The 27538-nt window shown below is 34.9% G+C and overlaps 2 protein-coding genes across 3 annotated transcripts in view; one reads left to right on the top strand and one right to left on the bottom strand.

Annotated features, from left to right (window-relative positions):
• Positions 1-27538, top strand: part of LOC133172285 (putative ATP-dependent RNA helicase TDRD12) — a 47029-nt gene that overhangs the window by 14190 nt on the left and 5301 nt on the right. The window contains exons 13-46 of one of the 2 annotated variants that reach the window (XM_061307141.1): positions 5282-5470; positions 5898-6032; positions 6193-6294; positions 6809-6853; positions 8033-8224; positions 8357-8485; positions 8659-8779; positions 8956-9104; positions 9354-9503; positions 11123-11184; positions 11988-12075; positions 12216-12375; positions 12555-12609; positions 12787-12847; positions 13161-13250; positions 13511-13573; positions 13665-13726; positions 13910-14039; positions 14175-14245; positions 15297-15416; positions 15870-16014; positions 16288-16438; positions 16913-16998; positions 17089-17235; positions 18518-18613; positions 18701-18765; positions 18997-19125; positions 19552-19612; positions 19722-19789; positions 20674-20749; positions 22314-22366; positions 23773-23880; positions 24220-24345; positions 24531-24606. In XM_061307141.1, coding sequence (XP_061163125.1) covers positions 5282-5470; positions 5898-6032; positions 6193-6294; positions 6809-6853; positions 8033-8224; positions 8357-8485; positions 8659-8779; positions 8956-9104; positions 9354-9503; positions 11123-11184; positions 11988-12075; positions 12216-12375; positions 12555-12609; positions 12787-12847; positions 13161-13250; positions 13511-13573; positions 13665-13726; positions 13910-14039; positions 14175-14245; positions 15297-15416; positions 15870-16014; positions 16288-16438; positions 16913-16998; positions 17089-17235; positions 18518-18613; positions 18701-18765; positions 18997-19125; positions 19552-19612; positions 19722-19789; positions 20674-20749; positions 22314-22366; positions 23773-23880; positions 24220-24345; positions 24531-24606 — 3561 coding nt within the window. The remainder of the gene's footprint in view (positions 1-5281; positions 5471-5897; positions 6033-6192; positions 6295-6808; positions 6854-8032; positions 8225-8356; positions 8486-8658; positions 8780-8955; positions 9105-9353; positions 9504-11122; positions 11185-11987; positions 12076-12215; positions 12376-12554; positions 12610-12786; positions 12848-13160; positions 13251-13510; positions 13574-13664; positions 13727-13909; positions 14040-14174; positions 14246-15296; positions 15417-15869; positions 16015-16287; positions 16439-16912; positions 16999-17088; positions 17236-18517; positions 18614-18700; positions 18766-18996; positions 19126-19551; positions 19613-19721; positions 19790-20673; positions 20750-22313; positions 22367-23772; positions 23881-24219; positions 24346-24530; positions 24607-27538) is intronic. The other variant, XM_061307142.1, reaches the window with a different exon arrangement.
• LOC133172286 (uncharacterized) lies at positions 24673-25916 on the bottom strand. Its single transcript, XM_061307143.1, has 2 exons — positions 25691-25916; positions 24673-25197 (listed from the first exon to the last, which is right to left on the bottom strand). Exons 1-2 carry the CDS (start codon positions 25779-25781, stop codon positions 24899-24901), a joined length of 390 nt encoding a protein of 129 aa, XP_061163127.1. The 5' UTR covers positions 25782-25916; the 3' UTR covers positions 24673-24898.

Here is a 27538-nt window from a genome sequence, read left to right on the forward strand (position 1 = left end):
GGGGGGGGGGGGTGTGATATTGGAATTAGCATGCCGGTTGTCCATATGAATTGCAGCTTAAAACCAGTCTGACATTGAGTCTAAAAAATATCAAGTATTTCAAAAAAAAAAAGTTTTAATTATGGTAGATAGTCCCTACAAATCTAAGAGTCAAGCAGAAACCTTATTAAAAACGTTGCATCAAGATTACAAATTTTTTTTTCTTTTTATAAATCTTTGTAACAAATTAAAAAAATCTTTGTTTTCAAATTTAATTTCAGTATGACATAAATATGCATTTTAATTGCACTACAAAGCAGATAGCGCAGATCCATTCATCCCTTGGGAGTAATGAGTGGACATGCATCCAGTTAAAGTGCGGGTCTGGGGTATAAATAACAGCCAATGAGAAAAATGGAGGAAATTTCAACTTTCTTGCCACTTTTCACTTCGCAGGAGATTTTTTTGAAATTATATCTATACCGTCAATAAACATCTTCCGAAAGTTGTTGAGCAATCTAACTAAGCTATCAAGTGTGTTTGGGTGTTTACAATACAGAGTAAAAAATATATATACAGCCTATAATATTCATTTTAAATTCTGAGGCGATCGAAATTTCAAACTTCTTTGGAGTTTGATGGACAGCTTTAGAATGTTTACATTTACACCGGAAATGCCCGTCGCTATTGACGCATGCTAATGGCCGCCATATTCTCACCTCAAAAGAAAAGACGAAAATACTCCGAAAATAATCCTCAATACTTTTTATTATCCTTTCATCAAGTTGTAAATTAGAAACAAAGCCCATGCTTAGAACACAGAGAGTGTAAACAATTATCACTGTGGGTCAGTCATGCTGTTTTAGTCACTGTAGTGAAGCATCACATCGGCGAGATAACAAAGATTATCATATATATATCAGAGTGACACGTGTCTGTGGCTGTCAGCAGGGTTAGACCCAGAAAACAATCAAGTGGAAATGAAAACAATAAAATCATAATTATAAAGTCACACTATTAAAAAAGAAATCTTCAAAATATTTTTTAGTTCCAACGATGTCCCATGTATGGCTTATTTTTTGGATTCGGAAACCAATACCTAACAAGTTCTAAAACGCATTCTGGTAAAATATCCCTACGAGGGCACACAACGTTTCGTAATCTTGGATCATTGAGTAAAGCAGTTCTTTTCTTCGCTATATATCTCTCATCCAAAAACACACCTCTATGAAAGAGCATAGTCCAAAAGAATTTGTACCTTTCTTTTCTAAGAGAACTGTTCCGTGTGTTTGGTGGCACAGGCTCCGATGCCCACCACATTTGTTTATTGCGTTCGTCAGTTATGCAAGGTTTACATAAACAATTCTGACATTCCTCACAGTTTTCATTTTGCGGGATAAGGTATGTCCTTTCAAAATTCATGCCTTCCTCTTCATTTCTATCATTTTCAATTGTATCTTCATTCATCTCTTCTAAATCCCAGTTATTAAAATTAAAGAATTGTATAATGGCTTCTCTTTGTTCGGAATTAACTCTCAATGAAATAACACTTTTCTCTTCTTGTTCCTCCATTTTGCTACAATGAGACCGCGTTTTGTTTTGGAGGGAAGTTTTTCAGGGGAGAGGTATTTTAAGGGACTCAGGATTTCATTTAATCTACTATAAACTCTATTTATTGATAAAACTGGAAATTATAAAAGTAGATGACTGGTTTTAAGAAATATATATGTATATATTTTGGATACTGCTTGTATTTCTTTGATGCACATATATTATGGATGTTCCCCACTGAGCCCTCTTATCCTTCTCTGTATCACAGCTAGGCTGATTTATTGACATTTGGCGGGTGGTCCCTCCATGTGCCTGTGGAAGTTGGTCAATTCCATCTGAAACCTAAACAGGGGTAGTGGGGGCAACCATGTGTCAATTTCTATTATAATATGAATATAATTCTTCCCCATAAAATTATTAAAATCATTTTATCAAATAAAAGTTAGAAGTGCTATTAAAGGACTATATTCTGTAGTGGCCAGTATCTGCCCCCAAAATAAAACTTTGATGGAGAAATCTTTAATTATGTTCTAAACCAGGTGGATATTTGTAGACTTCAAAGCATTAAATATTTTTATCAACTATGACATCATTAGTTAGATATGACATCAATAAAATGACGTAAATTCCAAATTGCAATGATTTTGAGAGAAAATAGTGTATTTTACATCGTTATTTTGATTGGAAATTATCGAGCGCAAGTCTGCTCAGACTAGATCTTTTGATATAATGTGTAGAATGATAATATCAATGAAATATGTGAATATGGTACCTGAGCAAGCTTGCGCTCTATAAATACTATAGTCAAAATTGAACAAACTCTGTGCATTTTGGCCTCTTTTTTAAAAATAACGGAAATCCAAATAGTTTGTGACGTCACAGAGACAAGAAAAGCCAACTAATTTTTCCAATTTCATAATATATTGTCTTAATTTGGATTATTTTATACAATATATACACTTTTTCTCATTTCAAGAGATTTTCAAAATTTGACTATTATGGGGGCAGGAATACGCCCATACCGTATATAGTTCTTTATAACAATATTATTCACAAAAAGGTAATTGTTGGTTGTCATTTTTTTTTAATTACAACTTATCAAAAATGGTACAGTCCACTGAAATATGATCCCTGTTGTATAGATAGTTTAGATATATTATATAAGATACAACCAGGAGTAAATTCAAAGAATAATCGTCATTAACTAAGCTTTATTAATTATTACTAAGAAATTATATCATGGCTGAAAACAAACGAAAGCATCCTCCAACTTTTAAGTTAGAAATACCAGCTAACGAAGACAAGAAAATTAACATCTTGCAAAATCTTCAGGAAGTCAGGGAAATGTTAGTCAAACAACTAGGTAGACCTGTTAACAATGCCGACATCATGGAAAATTTGCTTTCTACCTGGAAGAAGTCAGTGACTGAAGATGATCATCCAAAAACACCTGGAACTTATATTAATGTTAAGAGAAGTCAGGTTAACCAGGACTTCTTTGTGACATCGTTGCCTTCCGTGAAAAAACTCATGGATGTTGCTGCTGTACATGGAAAACATTGTGGAGGAAAATTGGAGGTAAAAAAAGCAACAAAACGGGGACATGTCACCTCTTTGAAACTGTGTTGTTCAAGAACTGATCGGTCTAAACACAGGTATATTTGGGCATCTTCACCCTACCTTCCGAATGGGAAATATCTCATCAATGAAAAAATTAATCATGCTTTCTTGTGTAGTGGTATGCTACCATCCTGTTATTCTAGATTTTGCAGAGAAGCAGGATTCGGTGTACTTTCTGTAGAAAAACGGAATTCGTTTTTTAAAATGTACAAGACATTTGTCCAACAAGAGTACGAAGATTCTATTAACACTGCTTTACTAGAGGAAGTTGGACTATATGACAATCTAGATGGAATTGATATCATAACTGACGCACGGCATGGGTGGCGGAAAAATGCCCAGGACACCAGTGTGGTGGCAATAGGTGAAAAAACGCACAAAGTTCTCAACTGTGTGCACATTGCAACCACTGACGATCCAGTTACCCAGAGACATGAAAAAATTGGAACTGAAAAAATTTACGAGGATCTTGACAACAAACAAGTTTCTGTCAACGTCCACACACATGACAGAAATATGTCAATTAACAAACTAGTCAGGGAACGTGAAAATGGATTTACCTGCAACCAAAACGACATTTGGCATGGCATAAAAAATATTAAGAAGGCCATGTCTGTCATTTCAAGTGGACCACGGTACAGAGAAGGTAAAACGTGGTCCGAGGAGCTGTACGATAAACCGGAGGCCATGTCTACACATTTCTATTGGGCCATCAAGCACTGCGGTGGAGACATAAGTACGCTCAGAGAGATGTTGGAAAATATTGTAGACCACTATAAAAACAATCATGAAAGATGCCATCCTTCCTCAAGATGTAAAGTGGATCCAAACTACGAATCTTCCCGAGTGGTGATTCAAAACCCTGAAAAACTATTAAACGGTGTGATAATTAATTCGGTGATTTATAAAAATCCGGATGATTTTCGATTAGGACGTGATACTTATTTTGTTGAGAGTTTTAATAACACTTTAAATATATATGAGGATAAAAGAATCGCTTTTGGCAGTGAACAGTATAAAGTGCGAGCATTCCTGGGAACGTGTCACTGGAATGAAAATGTGGGTAGAGACATTACTTCCATTACCTATACACGTAACCCCAAAACCCCACGAAAGCAACTTGGGAAAAAGAATTATAAAAAACAAAAATTTCAGTTCAGGAATAACATTTGGAGGCGTTACATAAAACATGTCTTTTCTAAACGTAAAAATAATTAAAACATTTATGTATTTGCACAGTCTTTGTTGTCTTAGTTTTAGCACGTGTTAGTGGTATGCTGCTGTCTATTAATAGCATTACACTGCAGTCTTATCAGTGGGGAGGTGTGACCTGCTCCCTAATATGCTTAATTGCTGTCCGTGTGGATATTTATCTAGGTCAGATCCGGCCTTTAAAGATTAATTAATGAGTTCAGTGTAGGAAGGCTAGCTGCCTCAATTATTTCTGCTAGAGCATATCTGATCAAGCAGTTCTTATCTGTATCCTTTGGGAATTAAACAGAAGAACTGCTGGTCAGTTTATAGCATATTTCATTTGATGGCCAGTCTTCTATTTTAAAATTAATCTGGTATAGATTAAGTTGTTAAGACTAAATTCATATTGTTTAATATGATATTTTTATTTAATTTTTGAAAACATCAACTAACAATTTTCAGAGCATCATGTCTCAAATATGAAAGATGTGTGTGTGTGTGTGGGGGGAGGGGGGCTGCAGATGGGCATTTGTCAAGCTCTAACACAACCAGTTGAGGATCTATAATGTAATAATTGTTATAATTCATGCCTACACCATAGGAAAGGTATAAACAAATATTATAAGGAATGGAAAAATCATGGAAATTCGTGTATCAAGGTTGACTTGATTTTCTTGCACTCTAAACTGTTTGTGATAATTGAACAATATTTGACGGGCTGTGGCGGGGCACTTTATTATCATTTGAATAAGAGGATTTTTCCAACATCAACACAATTGTAAAGTTATGAATCGAAGCAGTTTTTGTATAAATGCAAGTATAAGCATAGATATGGCAGAATGAGGCAAGCACAAAGAAAAGTATAATAAGATTACCCATAAAAAGAAGCATATTTACAGAAACTGAAGTCACCAGGTGTTTTTTTCTCTTTCTCCAGATTCTGAAGGGTTTTGAGTTTCCCTCTCCAATGTTGATCCAGGCCTATGGATGGCCGGGTATTTTAAAATTGAACCATGTGGTAGGTGTTTCACCTGTCAATACTGGAAAAACCTTCACCTACCTGTGTCCTCTACTCAGCGAGCTCCTCCATCCACTGTCCTACAAAGAACTGGCCATCGGCAACGGGGTAAGGAGGAGACACCGACAGTACACACTGTATTGTTGGAATTGTATATTAGGAGGTGTTTCCTCAGCTTATTTTTAGCCTTATTGACCTAATTTTCATTGGGTAGTTTCGGGGTGGGGGGTGAAGGAGGGGGATGCATATAGAAAAATTAAAATGGAACAAAATGTTCCTATATATTTAATAATTTGAAGGATTTTTTTTAAGTGCAGTTTTTGAGGATTGAGTCAAATATTAATGATGGAGTAAAGTGAGAAAAAAAAATCCAATGATTACATGTTAATGAATGCTTGTAAGACTTGTGTGGAAAATGGTTAAAAATAGAATTTTGGAATTGAAGTAAGGGAGAAAAGTATCCAGACAAGAAGTAACAATAGGGGTAAGTGATTAGTGTATGTATGAATGATATGGTATTTATTTTTTGTTGTAGCCTCTTGCTTTAGTGCTGGTGTCCTCCTGGAAGAAGGCTCAGTCTGTGTACGATGTCACTACCGGACTACTGAGGGATCATCATCGACCGCGCCCACTGGTCATTTACGGAGGAGGGTGTGAACACAATCAATACGTAAGTTTGCTTGATTGTCTGCTAGTAATTAACAAATCTTTACAGGAGAGATTTATTAAAAATGTTTAACAGAGTTAACTGGTTAGAGATACTGTAGGTGCTGTTAAAATCAAAACAACATTGTGAATTTAAATAAAAAAATTGTTCTTTTTTTTATTAGGTTCCACTGATGAATGGTTGTGAGATTTTGATTGCTACGCCCCCATGTCTTGTCCGCATGATCAATCGCAGATACACCGACCTCCAGCGACTTTGTCATCTGGTCAGTAACTGTCCAATCATGATCATTTATTCAGGCATTAGTCAGTGTGAATTTGTCTTACAGTAGGGATGCGCGATTTTATCGGTATACCGGTATATCGCGATTTTTTATTCCGTGATACATATCGTGATACGGAGACTAAAGTACCGGTATTTGGTACATAACTATAAATTCCGGAAATTATTCATTTATTTGTTCAAACTATTGAATGACAATTACAGGAAGTGTACAAAATGTTGAAAACAGTTAAATAACGGCATTCAAACATGTTTACATTAAACATGTTAAATAAATAAAGATTTTAAAAAGTAATGTTATGCTTTTAGAGCATATTTTTAAGAAATATTAAGGAAATTAATTTGAAATTGTAGTAAAAATTGTGTGTAAAAATATCACGATTTATCGTGATATTTTTGGGAAAAAATCGTGATATATCACGATACGAAATTTTTGCCGATACCCATCCCTATCTTACAGATGATTATCAGAAAGCCCTTATTTGTCATCTTTACAGGTAGTTGATGATGCTGATCTCCTGCTGAAGGAGTACTCTGAGGAGGTAAAGATTCATCTTAAATTATTTATGTTTATGTACATTATATCAATGGAACCAGTTTGCCCAATGATGAAAATCACTCTATGAGACAAAAGAAAGCAGAAGGCTGTGATATAGTATGTTGGGAAATATATGGTGATAATGAAGATTTTTGTTTAAAGTGTTTTTCTTTAATTTTCCATTATTTCTATTTGTAAGTAATATTAACACCATATATCTTCCGGACTGTGCTGTGTCCAGTGTTGATGCCTGTCTGTGATGGTGATTATGAGAGCTGAGGGCAGGCAGGGTTTGACACTAAGCACGTCCGACCGACCCAGTCTAGTAAATGAGTGGTCCAGTCTTGTCAAATGTTCATGAACTAAACCGACTGGTCATGTGGATGAAATAAATGTTAACCCTCATTTCAGTCTTTCAAATAAACTTTTTAAAGAAATTTTCTTAATTTTCCGATCGCAATTTTAGACAGCATTGCTCTGAGAAGGAAAATTTCCCTGCATGACACAATCGCTATTTTTAGATGTTTGTGTGATAGTGTTTGATTGGTCTGTAATAGTGTTTGTTTGGTCTGCAATGTTTGTGTGACAGTGTTTGATTGTTCTGTGTTACAAGTCTGATTGGTCTGTGATGTTTGTGTGATAGTGTTTGATTGGTCTTTGATGTGTGTGTGATAGTGTTTGATTGGTCTGTGATAGTGTTTGATTGGTCTGTAACAGTGTTTGATTGGTCTGTGATGTTTGTGTGATAGTGTTTGATTGGTCTGTGATGTTTGTGTGATAGTGTTTGATTGGTCTGTGATTTTTGTGTGATAGTGTTTGATTGATCTGTAATAGTGTTTGTTTGGTCTGCAATGTTTGTGTGACAATGTTTGATTGTTCTGTGTTACAAGTCTGATTGGTCTGTGATGTTTGTGTGATAGTGTTTGATTGGTCTATGTTAGTGTTTGAATGTACAGTGATGTTTGTGTGATAGTGTTTGATTGGTCTGTGATGTTTGATTAGAATTTCATTTGTTTATGTTAGAGTCTGATTGAATTGTGATTGGCCTGTGATGATAATGTGATTATAGTCTGATTTCCGTGATGCATGTGTGATGGAATGTGATTGGTCTGTGTTAGAGTCTGATTGATCAATGATGTATTTGTGTGATGGAGTGTGATTGGTCTGTTTGATGTTTTCTCAGGTGCAGGAAATCATGGATTTGTTTGCTGAGGCCAGGAAGGAGAACATACACAAGGCAGTCCCCTATCAGATCATCACCATGGGAACACAATGGACTCCAGCTGTCCACAGCTTCACACAGGCTTACATGCCAGACCCAACCATTATCATCACATCTCGATTCGAGGCTGCTATTTATGGAAAAGTCATACAGGTACAAAATTGTGAATTTTTTGAGAATCTTATAAATATTTAGTTTAACAGAACTGAAAAAATGAAATAATTTGTTCTTTCAATGGTTTAATTTTCTAGAAAGGTTAAAGTATACTTTAATTTTTATTTAAAGCATGTTGAAATGTGCCAAAGTTCACAGAGGTCTACCAGACTTTTAGAAGTTTTAGATAGTGTCTTAAGCAATGGGGTGAAGGTCATCATCTTCACAACCACAGTCAATGATGTGTGTTTCCTCATCAAGGTAAGCAGCATGGTCAGTGATTGGCTCCTGTTATTTTCCTCTCTGCAATATGATTGGCTCTTATCAGAAAGATCATAACATTTTATGTATATCCATCTGTACACACATTTAATGTTATGAACTTTTGTTGATTTATCACAATTGTATGATGTATACTGAACGTGTTTTTCCAGCTGCTGAAAAGCCATTCCCTCTGCTGTCTGAAAATACACCATCAGATGGAAAGCTATGAGATTGAAATGGCTGTCCATGACTGGAAATCGGGCTCAGAGAAGGATGGTCCAAAACTTCTAGGTAAATGATTCATAGAAAGGAGGTCACAATTGTTTCAAACATTACCTGCTTCAAAAAATCCTCCAATTATAATATCATCTGGAGGAAACAAGTGACTTTGAATTATTCTGAAATTTACAACTACATGTGTATGTCTTCTATGGACACTAAACATATATTTTTGTTTTCTTTATCAGTTTGTACAGATGAATGTATCAGTGATATAAAGATAGATGATGCCAATGCTGTGATTCATTATGACATACCCGCCGAGTCCAAATCCAGGTTTGGGAATCGTCTCTCCTGTCTGAGGAAGTACTACGCTCACTACTCAGGATTGGAGGAGGTAAAACAGGGTTTTAGTCTCAGTTTTTACTACAACTAAAAATAGATTAGGAATTTCATTTTTATATGGCTGCAAAAAGGGAGATGCTGAAATAAATAGTTATAATCTGAAAGTTGGTAATACAAAGCATCTTTGTAAGTGTTTGTGGCATGTTTAAAAACTCTGCTGTATATTAAGTCTGTAAGATTATTTAGGAGATGAGATGAAGTACCTGTATGACACCTGATCATTAAATGCTTATTTGTGTAGGAGGAGGGAGGGCAGAATGTCAAACCCATATCTTACATCTTGATGACGGAACAAAGTACCGGCCAGGCTCGCTCAGTCCGAGATCTACTGAGACGACTAAAACTTCCCATACCAAGGGAGCTCACAGCCCTGCTTGCTGGCATGAAACAGGTATTGTACATACCACAGCCCTGCTGGCTTGCATGAAACAGGTATTGTATATATCATAGCCCTGCTGGCTTGCATGAAACAGGTATTATATATCATAGTCCTGCTGGCTGGCATGAAACAGGTATTTTATATATCACAGCCCTTCTTGCTGGCATGAAACAGGTATTATATATCACAGCCCTGCTGGCTTGCATGAAACAGGTATTATATATCATAGCCCTGCTGGCTGGCATGAAACAGGTATTGGTATTGTATATATCATAGCCCTGCTGGCTGGCATGAAACAGGTATTATATATCATAGCCCTGCTGGCTGACATGAAACAGGTATTGTACATGTATATATCATAACTCTGCTGGCTGGCATGAAACAGGTATTGTATATATCATAACCCTGCTGGCTGGCATGAAACAAGTATTGTATATATTATAGCCCTGCTGACTGGCATGAAACAGGTATTGTAATTGTATATATATATACAATTGCCCTGCTGACTGGCATGAAACAGATGAGATATTGTGTATTTCACAGTGCAGCTGGCTGGCATGAAACAGGTATTGTAATTGTATATATATATACAATTGCCCTACTGACTGGCATGAAACAGGTATTGTAATTGTATATATATATATACAATTGCCCTGCTGATTGGCATGAAACAGGTGAGATATTGTATATATCACAGCGCAGCTGGCTGGCATGAAACAGGTATTGTATATATGTTTGTTTTGCTGGCTGGCAGGAAACGTGTTGTTTATCCTCTGAAATTGGAATTTTGGAATATTAAAAAAAAATATCCTAGAACTATACATATACATGTTACTTAGGATGTATCAAGATTTTTTTTCTTGCTTTTCACAGGTGATAACAATACTTACATGTAAAATAGAACAAGTGAATTAAGCCAGTTTAGCATTTTCTGTATTATATCCCTCAAATCTTGCCATTTACATTTACAATTTTTGAAGAATTTACACAGTTGGAAAATATAAGTGTACCGAAGGTTGTCCCAAAAAGTTGTAGACATGTTGAATAATTAAGTTTCTCTTTGCTTACATAACTTTCTTTTCTTGTCAAAGTAAAAGGCAACATTTAATAATTATGAATTTATGAACTTCTACACTAATGTCATAGTGTGTTTTGTGACTTCTTTACCTGTTTTTGTCTCTGAGGCGGAAGTACATGTATCACAGTCAAAACAATATTTTATAACATGCCTGTGAACCAGGGATGCATTTAATGACATCAATTGCAGCACACTTGATTCAGAGCATGCTTTGAAAATTGTGTCACCACTCTTCTGTCTCCGATGCCATTTGCATAAAAATTTGATGTTTTATGCAGGTTTGTTTTCTGATTTAATGGATACAAATCTGAGTTTGATATATTAGATATTATCAGAGAAATAATAGCCATTGCAAGAGTAATATACATAAATATAGACAGACCATATTTAAAAGAACATTTGATAAATGATACATTATGATAGTCATGCAAAATTTGGTTAGTATTGGTTGAATGTTTACAAAGTTATAAACATTGTCTACGACTTTTTGGGACAACCCTCGAACATACAACAGAAGATGGGGTTGAAAGAGGACATTTATTTTTATCTGCAGCAACAAGAAGAAGACAAGGAGAAGGGACTGTGTAGTTACCTTAAGGCTTATGGTGCTTGTAGGTCTGTATCTTTGTTCATTTGAAAATTTTAAGCTCTGTATATAAGAAAAGCAGGAATGCAGGAAAATTTTTAAAAAATCACAAAATGGAATTGAATTCATGTAATTGTGCATGTAATAATTCCACAGAAAAATACCTAGCCTTTTAAAGCTCAGGTAAGTGAGTGGAGTTCTTAGCTCAGTTGGTAGAGCACTGGACTTTTGTGCCAGGGGTTTCCGGTTCAATCCCCAGCAGAGACTTGGTACATTTTTCAAATAAAAGAGGTAGTTCAGTCCTTAAGGTTTGCCCAATGATGAAAACCATTGAATGAGACAAAGATCAAGGGCTGTGAGAACTAGTCGTGGAAAATATATGTAGAGTCAATTAATCCAAATCTCATGTAATTAATATTTCCAACATAGTCTGAAAAATTAAAAATAAAAATGAGACTGTCATATATCTTCCAGTGTGCTGGTGTCCAGCTTTGAGGTCAGTCTATGATGGTGATTATGAGAGCTGAGGGCAAATTACACATTACTTTTAACTACATAAACATATAATAACGTAATGGTTTATTTTACCTTTATTTCTTGCATCCAGCCCAACTTGTTACATGTATATCATGATTATATGAGATTACTTATTACATGTATATCATGTGAGATTACTTATTACATGTATATCATGTGAGATTACTTATTACATGTATATCATGTGAGATTACTTATTACATGTATATCATGTGAGATTACTTATTACATGTATATCATATGAGAATGAGGGAAAATAATTTCTTTTGTCAATTGATTTTATTCCCATTTGTAGGTTTCAGACCCGGTGTCCTTATCGACACATTATTTTACCCGATGTAGACAAACCTTGCTGTGACCTTTTGACCTCAGGTGAAATCAAGGTAAGAAACAGATTATTTTTAGCGTGGATGTACATGTATCTGGTAACACAGGGAATTTTTTTAAAAATTATTTTAGGCTACTAAATCTTAAAAGTCTCAAATAGTGTCCATGTAAGAAAAAAATATTGTGTTGATTTCAGATTCGTGTCACAGATGTTGTGAATGCCACCTGTTACTATGCTCGAGTGTTAGAGCATCGTAAACGTGATGGCCCATTTTCTGACCTTTCCAACACTGCTCTGTCCATTATGTTTGAGATAGAAAACTGGTTCTCTTCTGAAAATAATCGTGTCAGGCTTGGTATGAAAACTAGTTTTACTTTGTTGAAAACTGTTTAGTAAACTGGTTCTAAAAATGAAATTCATTTTTATGAGATGTTCAGTAGTCCAGAAAAATATATCAGAAGTAAAAATACATGTTTCAAAATGTTGACTAAATAATATAATATCAGACCAGTTAAAACTTCTTACTGTTTACAGGAAATGTGTGTGCTGGTGATGTGTGTGCAATAGAAGAAGACAACTCATTCTTCAGGTATGAGATATTACAGAGAGGAGCCTCCTGTATGAAGAGTTACCTACCCATTTCAATTCTGGCAGTTATTTATAAAGTGCTTTAAAAAGGAATAGATCAATGCTCAGGAGTTTTAAACTTTACTGAGAATACTGATATTTACTGAGAATACTGATCTTTATTTGTATTGATTTTCAGAGTACAGATCCAGGATATCAAGGGGAGTAACTCTCCTGGCTCAAAGACAATGCAGGCTCAGGTAGGAAGTACATACATGTATATCTTGGAATTCATGTGTTACAACTACATGGATACAGGGCTCTACTTTAACTTTTTTTCCTACGGTACTTGTCCATTCAGACAAGTGACCCAAACATTTACTTGTCCGAACTTCAATTTCACTTGTCCGAAAATTTTTCAATACAAATCTTAAACTGTCAACTTGAAAACTAAAATAAAGTCCATAAAGTCGATTTGAACTGTCATTTGCCAAGATATTGAATGCTTACATCCTCTACATTTTTAATAGTTTTTATTACTTTTTTTTTTTTTTTTTTTTTTTTTTTTTACAGGTGTTCTTTGTTGATGAGGGTCGAGTGAAAGACGTCTCCATGTTCAAACTCTATGAACTCCCTCCACACTTAAAGTCATATCCATTCCAGGTTCATACAATAAATATTCAATAGAGTTTCTTTGTATTTTAATGGTATATGTAAATGTAGAATGCAATGAATGAAAAGAGTGTCATTTTCTCAGTTTGAAAAGTAAAATTCACTATTAACAAGAAGGCATGCAAAATATTTGATTTATTTTTAGTCCGTCTAACTTTTAATTGTCAGAACGGTATCAATTATATTTGAGATTCGCGTATAGATTTTTAGTCATGTTAATTTTTTTGAATTTCTTGGTTTCTGTTTTTTAGACGGTTGAGGTCTACCTGTGCAGACTGAGACCGATAGACAGGGATGAAAACTGGACCTCCAATGTAAGTCTTCTACACTCTAAATGTTAGCCAGTAGTCAATTTTCTGTAATTGATATGAGTGTAGTGAATGAGCTCAATCTTTATTATTTCAGGCTGACCAGTTTGTTCATGGAATATTACAAGACAAAGTTCTATATGGCAGAATTGTACTGAGGTTTGAGTTTTAGTGATAGTTATTGAAAATTTGTTGACATGTAACTATATAGAGCTATATCTGCTGATACACTTCATAAAGATTGATAAACTTTATGTCTCAATAAAACATTAGTGCTAAGATAATGTTTCAGGTAGTACATTTATTTTCAAATATTGATTTGGCTGATATGGTGAATTTCAGCATTGGAAACACTGTATGGTTGGATCCTTTGGTAGAAAGACAACGTCTGAGGGAAAACAAAGGGTTTATCAACAAAATGTATGTCAGATCCGAACTCTTAAGAAATGGATATGCTGTTGAAAATGAAGAGGTATTTTAATGTGATAAATCTCAATGATATCAATTATCTAAAGGAACTAAGGGAGTTCCAGAGTCGCTGAGATTTATGTTTTCAATTTAATATATAGAAGTTTTGTTTTAATTTTTAAATTGAATGTTTTTTCAGCATGTTCAGAACTTGTACAGATTGTGTGAAGGCCTGCTACCCATCCCTACTCTACCCAACACAGAGGACAAGTAAGAATAGACAATATCTAACAAAAAAAAAACTAAAAAATAATACAGTCAAACCTCATTATCTCAAACTTCACAGGACCAAGAAAATACTTCGAGATATCCTTGGATTTGAGATATCCAGGGTAAAATATTTAAGAAATACTGTAAAAGTGGTTACTTACGCGTGGGGGAAATTTACACTACTTACGCGGTAAGCTTAGAACCGCATAAAATACCCCCGCGCGAATGGTCACAAAATTTTAAACTTCTGGAATCATTCTAGACCACGACTTATACTGTTAGACCTGTCGAACCAGTCATATATTAATCGTGGTATTGAACGCACGTGAGTTGATAAATACATCACAAACAGTGATGAAAACATAACTGTTCTTTTTCTTTAATTGTGCAATGAAAAATGTATCTTCATATTAAATATTTTAAAGCAACGTCACGCAATTAAAGCTTAAAAACATCCATACTCATTTTCATTTCCTTTGTATGTATTTGTATGTCCCTCTTAATTTCAAATAATTAGTCCCAAAATGTTACACAAACTCACAGTCACTAAAAAACATACCTATTGAATTAATTGCCAACACTCGCTGCGCAGATACAGGTAAGTAAATCCCACTTTAAAGTTTGAGCTTGCGTAAATAATTACAATAAAGCGTACACCAGTTGTTCACACTTCACTGCTTTTGACTGCACAGATCGCCGTTATATTTAGTAATCCAACAGTATAAATTCTTTTTGTTTAGTTTGTTTGTAATTATTTGTAATTATTTTTTTTCTTATTCATGCGTGTTAACTACTTGACCTTTTCAAAGGGGAACAACTCGAAGTTAGTAAACGATGGCCGCGTAAATTTTTCTCAGTAACTCGTGCCACCGCGTATATTACACCCACGCGTAATGTTTGATGGTCACAAACGCGTACTTAACAACCAGTGTAAATAACCACTTTTACAGTAAGCACTTGGGACTTCAAAATCAGTTTGACATATCCGTGGTATTCGAGATATCTTTGTTTGAGCCAAGGTCAACTGTAGTTGAGATCTATTTGATTGTAGTATGGAGCTATCTGTGGAGACAGACTTGCTGCCGGAGGACGAGGAATTCCACACAGTCTACGTGTCCGCTTGTGAAGATCCCGGTCTCTTCTTCATACAGCGTTGTCAATTTGTCAAACAGTGAGTATCAGTAATAACCAGAGACTGTGTCCACACAGTATGTCCGCTTGTAAAGATCCCTGTCTCTTCTTTATACAGCAATGTCAATTTGTTAAACAGATCAGTAATAAGCAGTGTTCATAAAGTGATATCTAGAGTTATTGTTGGTAATAACTAGAAATCATGAATAACATATGCTGCATAGAGTTACTCTCAATAAGAGCCAGAATTTGTGTTCACAAATTTATATAGAAAAAATGTTGGGAGTTCACGTTATTATTTTGTAGTGATAAAGCCATTTTATTCTCAATTGCAAATTTAAGCTTGCTTTCATATTTCTCATTCATTATCCATGCTATCTGTAAATTTACAAGATATAAACAAGTGAAAACACTGAATATGAACCAACCCTGATCTCTAAAGATTTTTTTGTTTGAACGCAAGAACACATATATTTTAAGGTTCTATTTTTAGAATGGATGCCATGATTGATGCAATCAATGACAAACTACAGAAGACTGAGGTGACACCAATGAAGGTGGCGTCCTGTCAGGTGGGCCTGATCTGTCTGGGAAAGTACACCCAGGACGATGCATGGTATCGTGTTAAAATAGTGGAGGTCAGTAGCAAATTTATTTGGTTTTCCTCAATATTGATCACCACATCTAACAATATGGTTTGAATAAACCTAGGATATGCAGATAAGCAGAAAAGATCTTGGAAAATAACTAGCTTAGGATATAAAAAAGTTACAATGAGTGCATTTTTAATTGATAGCAATTTTAATTTGATGGTATTTCAGTGTGATGTGGATAATATCAGCTGATAATATTGTTTTGTATTTCAGTGTGATGTGGGTAATATTAGCTGATAATATAGTATCATATTTCAGTGTGTAGATAATGGAGACTATAAGGTGATGTTCTGTGATCAGGGTGACTATGAGGTCCTGCCCATCAGTCGACTCCATCCATTTCCTCAGGAATATTCTGAAATCCCTATGTTGGCTATTGAGTGTGAACTGGCTCATATTCAGCCCAGAGGTAAGTATCGTTTGTGTGGAAGTTTTTCTAAATTATATTGTGAAATATTGTTACATTGATGCAATAAATTGTGAGGAAGCCATGAGTGTGTTCATTTATGACCAAATGTACATATATTGTAAAACACACTGAAGGAGAGGTCAATATTATTATTTTCCCCTTCAAAGAAGGAAGGGCATATTGCTTTGCTGCTGTCTGTCGGTCAGACGGTGGGTCGGTCGGTCTGTTGGTCCACCAACAGTTTCCATTCATTTTCTTCGCAGAGATTGCATATACTGAAATGAAATTTGGTATACAGATTTATCATAAGAACATCTAGGCCAAGTTCTGTTTTGGGTATGATCGAGCAATTTTTGACAGAATTATGCCCCTTGGACTTGGAAAAATTCCAATTATTGGGGGGGGGGGGGGCATAAGTGCTTCACAAACATCTCTTGTTTTAAAGGTAAGGGACGTGTATGTCGATTATTTCAGGTGAGGGCTGGGATGAGAGTGCTGGTGATGCATTGTGGGACATGACTCATACTGTTGCAGGAGGCAATAAAAAGTTGATGGCTAAGGTACTGTAGATATTTCCAAACTTAAACATTCAGAAAATTTGTTTATAAAGGATGGGCTTCCAACAATGTACAATCATGCTCTATTTATAGGTGATTGGGAAGAAGGACTCTTCGTTTACAGGTATACACAGATATATAGTGGAATTGTGGGATACCTACACAGCCAACGACATCAATCTCGCTCAGGAACTGGTCTGGTCAGGGCTCGCGTCTCCAAAGGAGGGTTCCAACCTCCAGGTATTATAAATAAAGAACTGGTTTGTCAAGTCCAGTAAGGCATGACTTAATATAGAATGGGTTTTTTTTCAAGTCCATTAAGGCCAAAAAAAATTAATAACTTGGTTCTAGGCTCACCCGCATCTCATTCAACAATGCGCATTACCTATTTTTATCCTCAAATGAATAAAATAAAATTTCTCTCATGCGCTTGTGTGGTGCCAAAAAAAATTCCAGGATTTCCAACCGCATTTTGACTGCATCTTAGAAATCAGTAAAACGTTTGACCAACATCAAGATGATCCAGACTATTGGCCTAGTTAAAAATCGCAAATATGGCCGTCGAGTTAACAGGATAAGGGGTCAAGATTAAGTTTAGTCATGATGGCATTGATTTCAGTGCAAATTCATAAGGGAATGACTGTAATACTTCCAAGGTACAAAGTGGGGGTTTCTGAAGGTTTTTTCCATGCTAGAACTCGATCAATAACGCTATCAAAGACGGCTCCCTCAACTTAGGAACTTGGACATCAGCAAGATTTGCAGATTTTATTTAGTGTGGGTAAACCAAAGACTGATAAATTTGACAATGTTTAATAAAATCATAAGCACTATTTATATTGCTGAAACACTTAGATTAGTTGTGTTACATAAGCAATTGACCAGATGCATCACTAAAAGTGTTGGATTCTGTAAGTTTAACACGTCTGGTTGTTAGGATGCTGTCGTTTCATTGCATGAATCATCGGAATGTAGAAGATGCAAGAGAAAAGAGAAAGGAGCAGGAAATAAATTATGTTGATTTCTACACTCAATGTTGAAGTACTGTTGATTAAAAGTTGCTTGTTTTGAAATTATGAAAAAAAAATCAAAAATCCCGCGTCTTTTCTTTACGAGATAAAAAGGGGGGAAAATGCCTCCCTCCCGCATTTATTTTTGAGAAAACTGGCCTGAGAACCAAGTTATTAATTTTTTTGGGCCTAAGGCATGACTAAATATAGAACTGGTCTGTAAAGTCTTAAGGTATGACTAAATATAGAACTGGTCTGTCAAGTCTGTTTCGGTATGACTAAATATAGAACTGGTCTGTCAAGGCTGGTACATGTATCTACAAATGCCCTAAGTTTTATGTAGGGCATTTCTACAAGTCAAAGTTTGTATGTGAAACTGGCATAGCTAGCATGATTAAATCTCATTTTTTGTTGTTATTTAATTTTAAGTGTTTCCTAATCTTTCTTATGTAAATGTGTTAACAAAAAAAGTGTACATGTTTAAAAAAGTTAAAATAATCATATGTTTTCAGGAGATGTTCCAAAAGCCTCCCATGATAAATTTCCAGGTGTATAGAAATCCTGTCCAGATGGTAATGGATCTCTGTGCCTGTTTGTACTGGAGAAAGGTAATACTGTAGGATAACAATTTAAATAATACATCAAAATTATTAAAAGAAATTACTATCTATCATTAAGAACATGATTTATTATAGGATCAGAAACGAAAAATTCCCCCAGCACTGGAAATTTTTGATATTGTAACAAAGGCTGTTAACCGGTAAGTCTTAGAGAGAGAATATTGATCTCATTCTCATCACAGCAATCAAATTCATAGTAAATATGCTTTGTTATACTTTAATGTTAAATAGTCAAATTTGATTGGTTTAAAAACATTTATTAAAAAGTACTGTTACCATACCTCGCGCTTCGCCTCAGTCAGCAGGGGTTTTCATGGGATAATTTCACATGTTACCCTAAAAACATGTAATATTATTGTTTTTGTATACAGTAGTCCTTTGGACCTTGTGGGTTACCGAGGACTAGCTGCTATTATTAAGTTGATTGGTCGACTGACAGATGACACCGCCCACAAATGCCTTCTAGAAAGTCTCCTGATAGCAGCAGAAAACAACGACAGGTACCAGAGCTTTTATATCAGTCTAGAAATGTACGTGATTTAACTCTCCCTTACAAAGGTCAGAAGAAGAGAAATTACTATCCCCACATAAGGAGATGTTGTGTACCTATAGGGTGTATTCTTAGAAATGACTGTCCCCATATAAGGAGATGTTGTGTACCTATAGGGTGTATTCTTAGAAATGACCATCCCCACATAAGGAGATGTTGTGTACCTATAGGGTGTATTCTTAGAAATGACTGTCTCCACATAAGGAGATGTTGTGTACCTATAGGGTGTATTCTTATGAATGACCATCCCCACATAAGGAGATGTTGTGTACCTATAGGGTGTATTCTTAGAAATGACTGTCTCTACATAAGGAGATGTTTTGTACCTATAGGGTGTATTCTTTGTTGAACATAATTGTGTTTTTCTCCCATGCAGACTGGCAGAAGAAATTGTCAACCAAGATGGAGATCATTGTGTTATCCAGTGTTTAGATCAGGTAAATCTTGTCAACTTTGATTGAAGACATTCAGATAGAGTTATATTGTATTAAATATGTCAAAATTCAGGTCATTTTCTTTGGTTAAATGTGAAATTGTTCATTTCAGAAAAGCCGTCCAAAAATTCAAACTCAGGCTCTAGAGGCCATATACAGACTTATAAAATGTAATAACAGGTATGTGATGTAGATTTATCAAATGTATGGTCTTGTCCAGGTATGTGAGGTAATAACAGATATACGTGGTCTTGTCACATGTAATAACAAACACGTGTCACAGACTTATCAAATGTAATAACAGGTATGTGCATATGTAGTGTCATCAAGTGTGTGTAAACACATTAAATGTAGTAACAGGTGTAAACTCATCAAATGTGATTTCAGGTACATATATGTGTAGACTACTCAAATTAACAACCATTCTGAGAGTATTGCATAAAAATACTAGTCCCCTCTTAGCAAATGTAAACTGATTTGCCTTAAAAATTAAAAAAGCCATAATTCTATCAAAAATTATTGAAGCGAAATGAATTGCAAACTTGATATAAATCTCTTTAAGGTAGAGTCACATACTTAAAATCAGCTCTATATCTGCAAGTGCTTAGGGAAAAATGCTGAAAACCAAGTGGGAAATCTGTTTCCTCTTTAAAATAATTCTGTCAAAAATCATGGAAGCTGAACAAAATGCAAACTTAATTTGTAACTCATCAATGTACACTCATGTACAAAAATCAGCTCAATATCTGCAAGCGTTTTGAAAAAAAGTGAGTAAAACTAAATGGGACAGACTGACAGATAGATTGAGGGACAGACAGACGCAGAGGAAACCAATAATCCCCTCTGATTTCACTGATAGGGGACTTATAACAAGTAAATTGTAAAAGTACATGTTAAAGAAATAAACAAAAGTTATAAGTGGTTTTCTTCTTGGATATAAATGCTGCTTTGGGGTTGTGATTCATTTTAACAGAATTTGTGAATTTCTTTTTGTTTTAATATGAGGTTAAGTATTAATAAATGTATGTGTATGAAAATGACGTGTAAATGTTTTTCCTTCCCAGATTTGTGAAAGCCTTCAGTGATGCCTCGGTCCTCGAGTGCCTGTGTGAGATTCTGGAGGTGGCAGAGGAACCAGAGGTGGGCCAAATTATTTTAATTAGAATAAAAATAATGACAAAGTCTGTCCCTGTACTTATTACTCTAGTCAACCTTTATAAGTTCTTATGTAAGAAGCATGTGGAATTTCATTATTATTACTTAAAAATGCTAGGATGTTTATGCAGCAGAAGTAACTCAATTTCATAAACATTTATCTTCTTTAAGATCAAAAATCACTTTGTCTGTCTGCTATCATTTAGCCTGGTATCACTTTGTCCGTCTGCTGTCTTTCAGCCTGGTATCACTTTGTCTGCTGTCTGTCTGCTGTCTTTTAGCCTGGAATCACTGTGTCTCTCTGGAATCACTTTGTCTGTCTGCTGTCTGTCTGTTTTTTAGCTCACCTGAGCTGAAAGCTCAAGTGAGCTATTCTGATCACCCGTTGTCCGTCGTCCATCCGTCCGTCTGTAAACTTTTCACATTTTCAACTTCTTCTCAAGAACCACTGGGCCAATTTTAACCAAACTTGGTACAACGCATCCTTGGGTGAAGGGGAGTTTAAATTATTAAAATGAAGGGCCAAGCCCCCTTCAAAGGGGAGATAATCAAGAAAAGCCAAAAATTGGGTGGGGTCATTAAAAAATCTTCTTCTCAAGAACCACTGGGCCAGAAAGGCTGAAACTTATTTGGAAGCATCCTGGGGAAGTGTAGATTTTAAATTGTTCAAATCATGACCCCGGGGGTAGGGCGGGGCCACAATAGGGAATCCAAGTTTTACATTGAAATATGTAGAAAAAATCTTTAAAAATCTTCTTCTCAAGAACCACTCGGCCAGAAAAGCTGAAACTTATGTAGAAACATCCTGGGGTAGTGTAGATTCTAAATTGTTCAAATCATGACCCCCGGGGGTAGGGCGGGGCCACAATAGGAAATCCAAGTTTTACATTGAAATATGTAGAAAAAATCTTTAAAAATCTTCTTCTCAAGAACTACTGGGCCAGAAAAGCTGAAACTTACGTAGAAATATCCTGGGGTAGTGTAGATTCTAAATTGTTCAAATCATGACCCCCGGGGGTAGGGCGGGGCCACAATAGGGAATCCAAGTTTTACATTGAAATATGTACAAGTAGTAAAAATCTTCTTCTAAAGAACCACTGGGCTAGAAAAGCTGAAACATATGTGGAAGCATTCTTGGGTAATGTAGATTCTAAATGTTCAAATCATGACCCCTGGGGGTAGGGTGGGGCCACAATAAGTACTACAAGGGGGGGGGGGGGAATCAGTTGAAAAACAGCAAAGCCAAAATTACTCAGGTGAGCGTTGTGGCCCATGGGTCTCTTGTTTTAACTCAGAATCACTGTGTCTGTCTCTTTGTCTGCCAGCTGTCTCTCAGTGTGGAATCACTATGTCTGTCTACTTTCAGCCTGCCTGTTTTTATGTTCAATGCTAATACATCATTTATGTCTGTTTCCTGCATAAGTAGCATGCAAACCAAACATGTTTCCGTGTAAAAAAGAACATTATGGGATGTTTTCCAAATTTTTCAGATGTATGTTAAACTCTGCTTCCTGGTGAAATTTTGATTGTTTTATTTTCTATTTGACAGATTCTTTATGGAACAGGACGGGCTTTGAATATTATCTGTAAACAGTCCAAGAGGTATGAAATCACAAATGATGCACTATCATTGTTAAATTTGTATTTACTATGACTGTTATTTAAAACTTATATTGTGTTTGCTTGCATTTTGAAAGAGTTACTTAGTAATATTTAACAAATGTTGTTTTGCATGCTTAGGAGCAATAGAAATTAGTTAATATTTAATTCTAACATTACTTTGATAGGGTGTAGATTTTCCCTTGTTTTGCAAGTTTTGTCTCATTAAGCAAATTTTAAAAAGATGACCAAAAAAAAAAAAAAAAAAAAAAAAATGAAATTTTGTAAGAATTCCATTTTCTTTCTTTGTTTCTTTTCTGTTTTAAGAAAACACGACTTTGAATAATGAATGGCCAGAAGAAATTTGGTACTAACAAGCATTTAATTATTAGACTTGTAAAAACTGTGCATGTGTTCATTAATGTTTTACTATAACCAATTAATATTCTCACTGTATCTGGTCACCTGAGTTAATACTTATTGCTTTTCTTATTCTGCTGTTGGTTGTCTGCTGTTTATTATCTTTTATGTTTTACTTCTTCTCAAGAAACACTGAGCCGATTTCAACCAAACTTGACAGAAAGCTCTGTCTAGTGATTGGATTTAGATTTGTTCAAATGAGGAGCTTGTCCCTTTCCAATTCAGAAATAAGGAAAATAAGGAGGGGTCATTTAAGATTTTTTTCTCTCTAGATTATATGTCCCCCTATACTGCTATAAGGTTGACTTTGGATGAAGGCACCATCCACAACTGATTGACACTATAGACAGCTGATGTTAATTATTGTCTGCCAGTTAAAGTGAAGGATGTATTCTATGTCTGTTAGCTCTTCCCACATCACTGATTGGCTGATCTCAATATTGGATCTTAGACCCTGAAAATAACATCTGCTTTTTGGGGGACAAAAGTTAATTCAGATGAATATTAAAATTAAGTAAATATTAATGTATTTTATATGATGGAAAATTAATAGAGGTATGTTAATGTATATTAAAGTTGATCAAATTCTGGTTATTCAGATTGGATGGGGAAATTTTTAAAGTCTAGTATTTATATAAGATGAAGGACCAAGATTTTTTTTCTTGTGCTCAGGTGACCATGATGGTTCCTTGCCCTCATTTTGAAAATTAATTGAGAGTTCTGTAATCTTTTAAAGGGCATTGTGATAATGATTGTGTTTATATAAGGAATTGATTTTGTAGCTTTGCTGTAACATCAGTTCTGTATCGATAGTCCCCCTTTCTTATTGCTAAGATATAGTAGTAAATGTGGACCAGTGTTTGGAGTGCACTTACCAACAGAATCATTGAGTCATGGCAAACTCTCTTCTAAAAAACTAAGCTTTAAATCACAAACTCATCCTCATTTCTCATCTCTTCATTCTGATAAATTGTTTTCTGTGAATTTAGTATGTGCCAAAAATGGAAAAACCATGAACGTCTTCCGGGACTTCTAGATTCAGTCTACAGCTATAAAACACAATCACGTTCACAACTTCCTGTTACTGCGAAAAAGGGGTAAGTGTGAACCCTGACAACACGAGGTTCATCAATCTGTTCAGTAGAGATCTGTAGAAGAGTAGTTAGTCCTTCATAAGGGTTGGCAAGAAGCTTTAATGTTAGAGAGAATAAAAAGTATGAAACTAATTTATTAATGATTAGGATTTACGGTATGGAACCTTGTCCGGAATTTCATCATCTTAGTTGCATGCCCCAAGGTCTGGTATCTTTAGAGCTCCTTGTTGAAATATAAACCATTAAATAATGGTGTTCACACTTGCTTCTTTCAGCAAAATGACATAATTCCAGAAGATCTGAGCCTACACTAATTGATTTCCTGTTTGTTTTGTTTATTAGTGCCTCTGACATAGTGTACCATTTTAAAGTCTGTGAATTAATCACCGAGTCTCTCAAACGCACAGACGACCTACAGGCATGCCAGTCACTGATGCAGTTTTTGGTTACTCTTGTCAATAAAAATGGGTATGTGCTAGAAAACAATTATTACATAGTTTCTATTTAACATTCACAGCTTAGTAGCTATGCAGTTTTCATGTTTTAGTGTAATGAATCAGAATGTAAAGTTAAATTGTAGAATAAACCATTCTGGACAATCCATAGTCTGCAGTTGCTGCACAGAACTAATTTAAATCAAAATTTTCATTTAGAAAACGAGAACCTCTGCACAATGAAAAACTTGCCAAGGTGGTCGTTTCCAAAATGAGTTCATTCCTAGATGATATGGTAAGTTAATTTCTTTCTAACCAGCATACTTATATATAAAACCATCAAAGAAAATTTAAATTCCAATTTTATTTGGCACAGGTGTTTAATTATCACAATTCACATGCAACTATATTTACACAGGACTAGATCAATGAAGGAGACTAGACTAAATAACAAACTCCCACAATTCATTGTCTCATTTAAGTTTCCTGAAAAGCACAATAAAGATTAGCACAGTTCTTGAGAGCATGGTGTTCTTAAGATGCTAGGATCATTTTTTTTAACAAACTCTCATATTTCACATGGTTTATCAAGCACTTCTGTGCATCAGACAAAAGTTTTCAATCTCCGGTTGAGCCATTTTGTCGTTAACTGGTCCTCTGGTCGGGGACTCTGGTAACAGATTGGTGATCTCTGGTTCTTCTGAGCTCTGGAGGATCAGGTTAGATAACTCCTGAATCTTGTTCCAGGTTCTGTTGTGATACTGGAGGAACATAATCTTATAGCCCTCTACTATTGACAGACGGAGCAGATATTGATGACGGAATTCATTTTGTCCCATCAGTGTAGCATTGAACATCTTCTGATTTTCTCGTTTTAAGGTGTTTTCTAAAATTAAAACGATCGAGATACAATAACTCAAAATAGGAATTCTATAAGTATATATAGATAAAGTATTAATAGTATGCATGAGTCTTGTTCTGGGGTAAAATAAATTAATGGTGTAATGACAGTAATAATCACAGTATACATAAAAAGGAATGAAGTTTTAATCTTCAAGTTTTCTCCTCAAATAGCAGTTAATTTGTTAATGGTTGAATACATGTATAGTTAAAATTTAGAGTCTTGTCAGCTATGAAAATTGATAAAAGTTCAATTTGTTGAACTTTTTTTTTAAGTGAAGTACATAAGTCCCCTGTTTTTAATTGAAAAGAAAAGGATAATGAAAGGAACTGAATTTCACATTTATATTGCTTACAAATCTGTGGGTTTTTTTTTTTTTTAATTTTTTTTATAAAGTGGGAATGATAATTTTCTGTTAGTACTCTTAAAGTGTTCATAAGTAAATTATTAAATCTCCTTATTGCAATGTCTGCCCTACCTAGTAGTTGAATTCTCCGACTAGCCTCATCATAAGAACACAACAAGGACTTTAATCTGGTGGCTGTCAGAAGCATGTCCATTTTACCCATGATCTTAATCAGCTGACTGGTTAGGTTGCTCCTTGGTGGTCAGGGCTAAGAGTGAGCCATCTTGAAATCTGCTCCTATTTAAGTAGCTCTCAACTTCTCCTCACTCACCCAGGCTCACCTTAATCCCAAGCAGTGCGTTTACACAGGGGACTTAAGATCACGGATAGAAGGATGTGATTAAAATTTGGATTCATTCACCTTAAGAACCCCTGCTAAGGAGCAACAAAGGGGCAATCAGATTTTTTTGTTAAGGTTTTGTAAAGCACTCAAAATAAACAGATTTGTGATAATCTTTGTATGAGGCCATTTAACCCCTGAGGATAATTGGTGTAATTATCACCACCATGAGTTTCCTAGAATAGGGGTCATTTATAGGGGATTTACAGGTAAGATGTTAGTTCACCTGTAATACCCCAGTCAGGGATCAACAGGTAGACAAAGGGCCAGGCAACAGCTGAGACTACAGCAATTGGCTGATCATCTGCCATTGTTGTGGGTCAAGGGGAGGCTAACTGTGTATTGTTCTGTCACTTTTGTCCACAGAACCCTGTTAATGGCAATGGGGGGTTGTTAGTATTCAAAGGGCCACTTACAACTGTCAAATATTAATTTACAACTCTGTGTTAGCATTTTAGGTTAATTTTATCCAGTTTTAATTTGTTGACATAATTGACTGTTATTGATGATCTGACATTTGATAATTACTAAGGGAAAGGGGTATTGAGTAATACGTATAAATTTCATGCAAATTGAATTTTAGCATTATTATTCAAAATAAAATGATAAAAGAGACAAATCATTATTGCAGGTCACAAAACTTAATTTTCTCCAGAAAAATTTTTTACAATTTAAAAAAAATCACAAAACAAGAATTATTAAATATATTTGTTATTAAAAAATAAAAGATTTGTTCTAAAGAAAAAAAGGTTTATTGTAGAAATAAACTTGATTTGAAAAGAAAATTAAAATCAATAAAGATTACAGCAATGAACAAAACTGTTTTTGCCAAACAGTTATGTGTATATAAGAAACCTGTGGTATATTTTATCATGCATGTTTAGTAGTTAATATATTTGTATATTACATCCACTGAAGATCTTATCCTATCTTTCTTATCAAAATCACTTCTTTCATCAGTCAGTTTATGCTGGTTATATAGAACCCATTTTCAAGCCAACTGTATAGATTTCATTTGCATTTACTATTCAATAATTTAATTTTGTTTGTATTCTAGCCTCTGATTGGTTAGGCCAAAAAAAATAATAGTCTTGATTCCTGCTACCAGCCCGAAAAAAATAGGGTAGGTAGGTAGGAAAATTATTTTATATTTTTATTTTATTTTTTTCTGACCACATTTTTTGGATATGAACTAATACAAGATAAAATAAAACATGTTGCAGGTCAATATTGTCTTTTAAAATTAAATTTCATGTCTTTTTATGCAAAACTCAAGTGGTATTTTATGAAAGTTCACATTTAAAACAAGAATTTCATGAAATGCTTGTTTTGTGTTTACACGAAAACCAATTACAGTGATAGAAAGATGAAATTCTGGAAATTCCCGATTTTTTTTCTTCCTAAACTTAAAAAAAAAAACCTTTAGGGTCGGGTGCAAAAAAATAGGGTAGGTCGGGTAGCAGGAAACAAGACTATTATTTTTTTTGGCCTTAATATCCAAAAAGGAACACAAATTATTTCTGTATAACCTGGTTTGGTATGGGGACACACCCCCCTGACAACCAGCTGAATCATCTGTT

This window comes from Saccostrea echinata, unplaced genomic scaffold, assembly GCF_033153115.1.
Source record: "Saccostrea echinata isolate AGI-Se365-2 ecotype Australia unplaced genomic scaffold, CSIRO_AGI_Sech_v1 ptg000054l, whole genome shotgun sequence".
Taxonomy (NCBI): domain Eukaryota; kingdom Metazoa; phylum Mollusca; class Bivalvia; order Ostreida; family Ostreidae; genus Saccostrea; species Saccostrea echinata.

What these genes read in the sequence shown, in the direction of transcription:
- LOC133172286 (XM_061307143.1), bottom strand. Translation starts at nt 25,781, where the DNA reads ATGGGTAAAATGGACATGCTTCTGACAGCCACCAGATTAAAGTCCTTG. An exon ending in TCGGAGAATTCAACTACTAG is followed by an intron (nt 25,198 to 25,690) that starts GTAGGGCAGACA and finishes TTTTAATTTTAG; the next exon opens with AAAACACCTTAAAACGAGAA.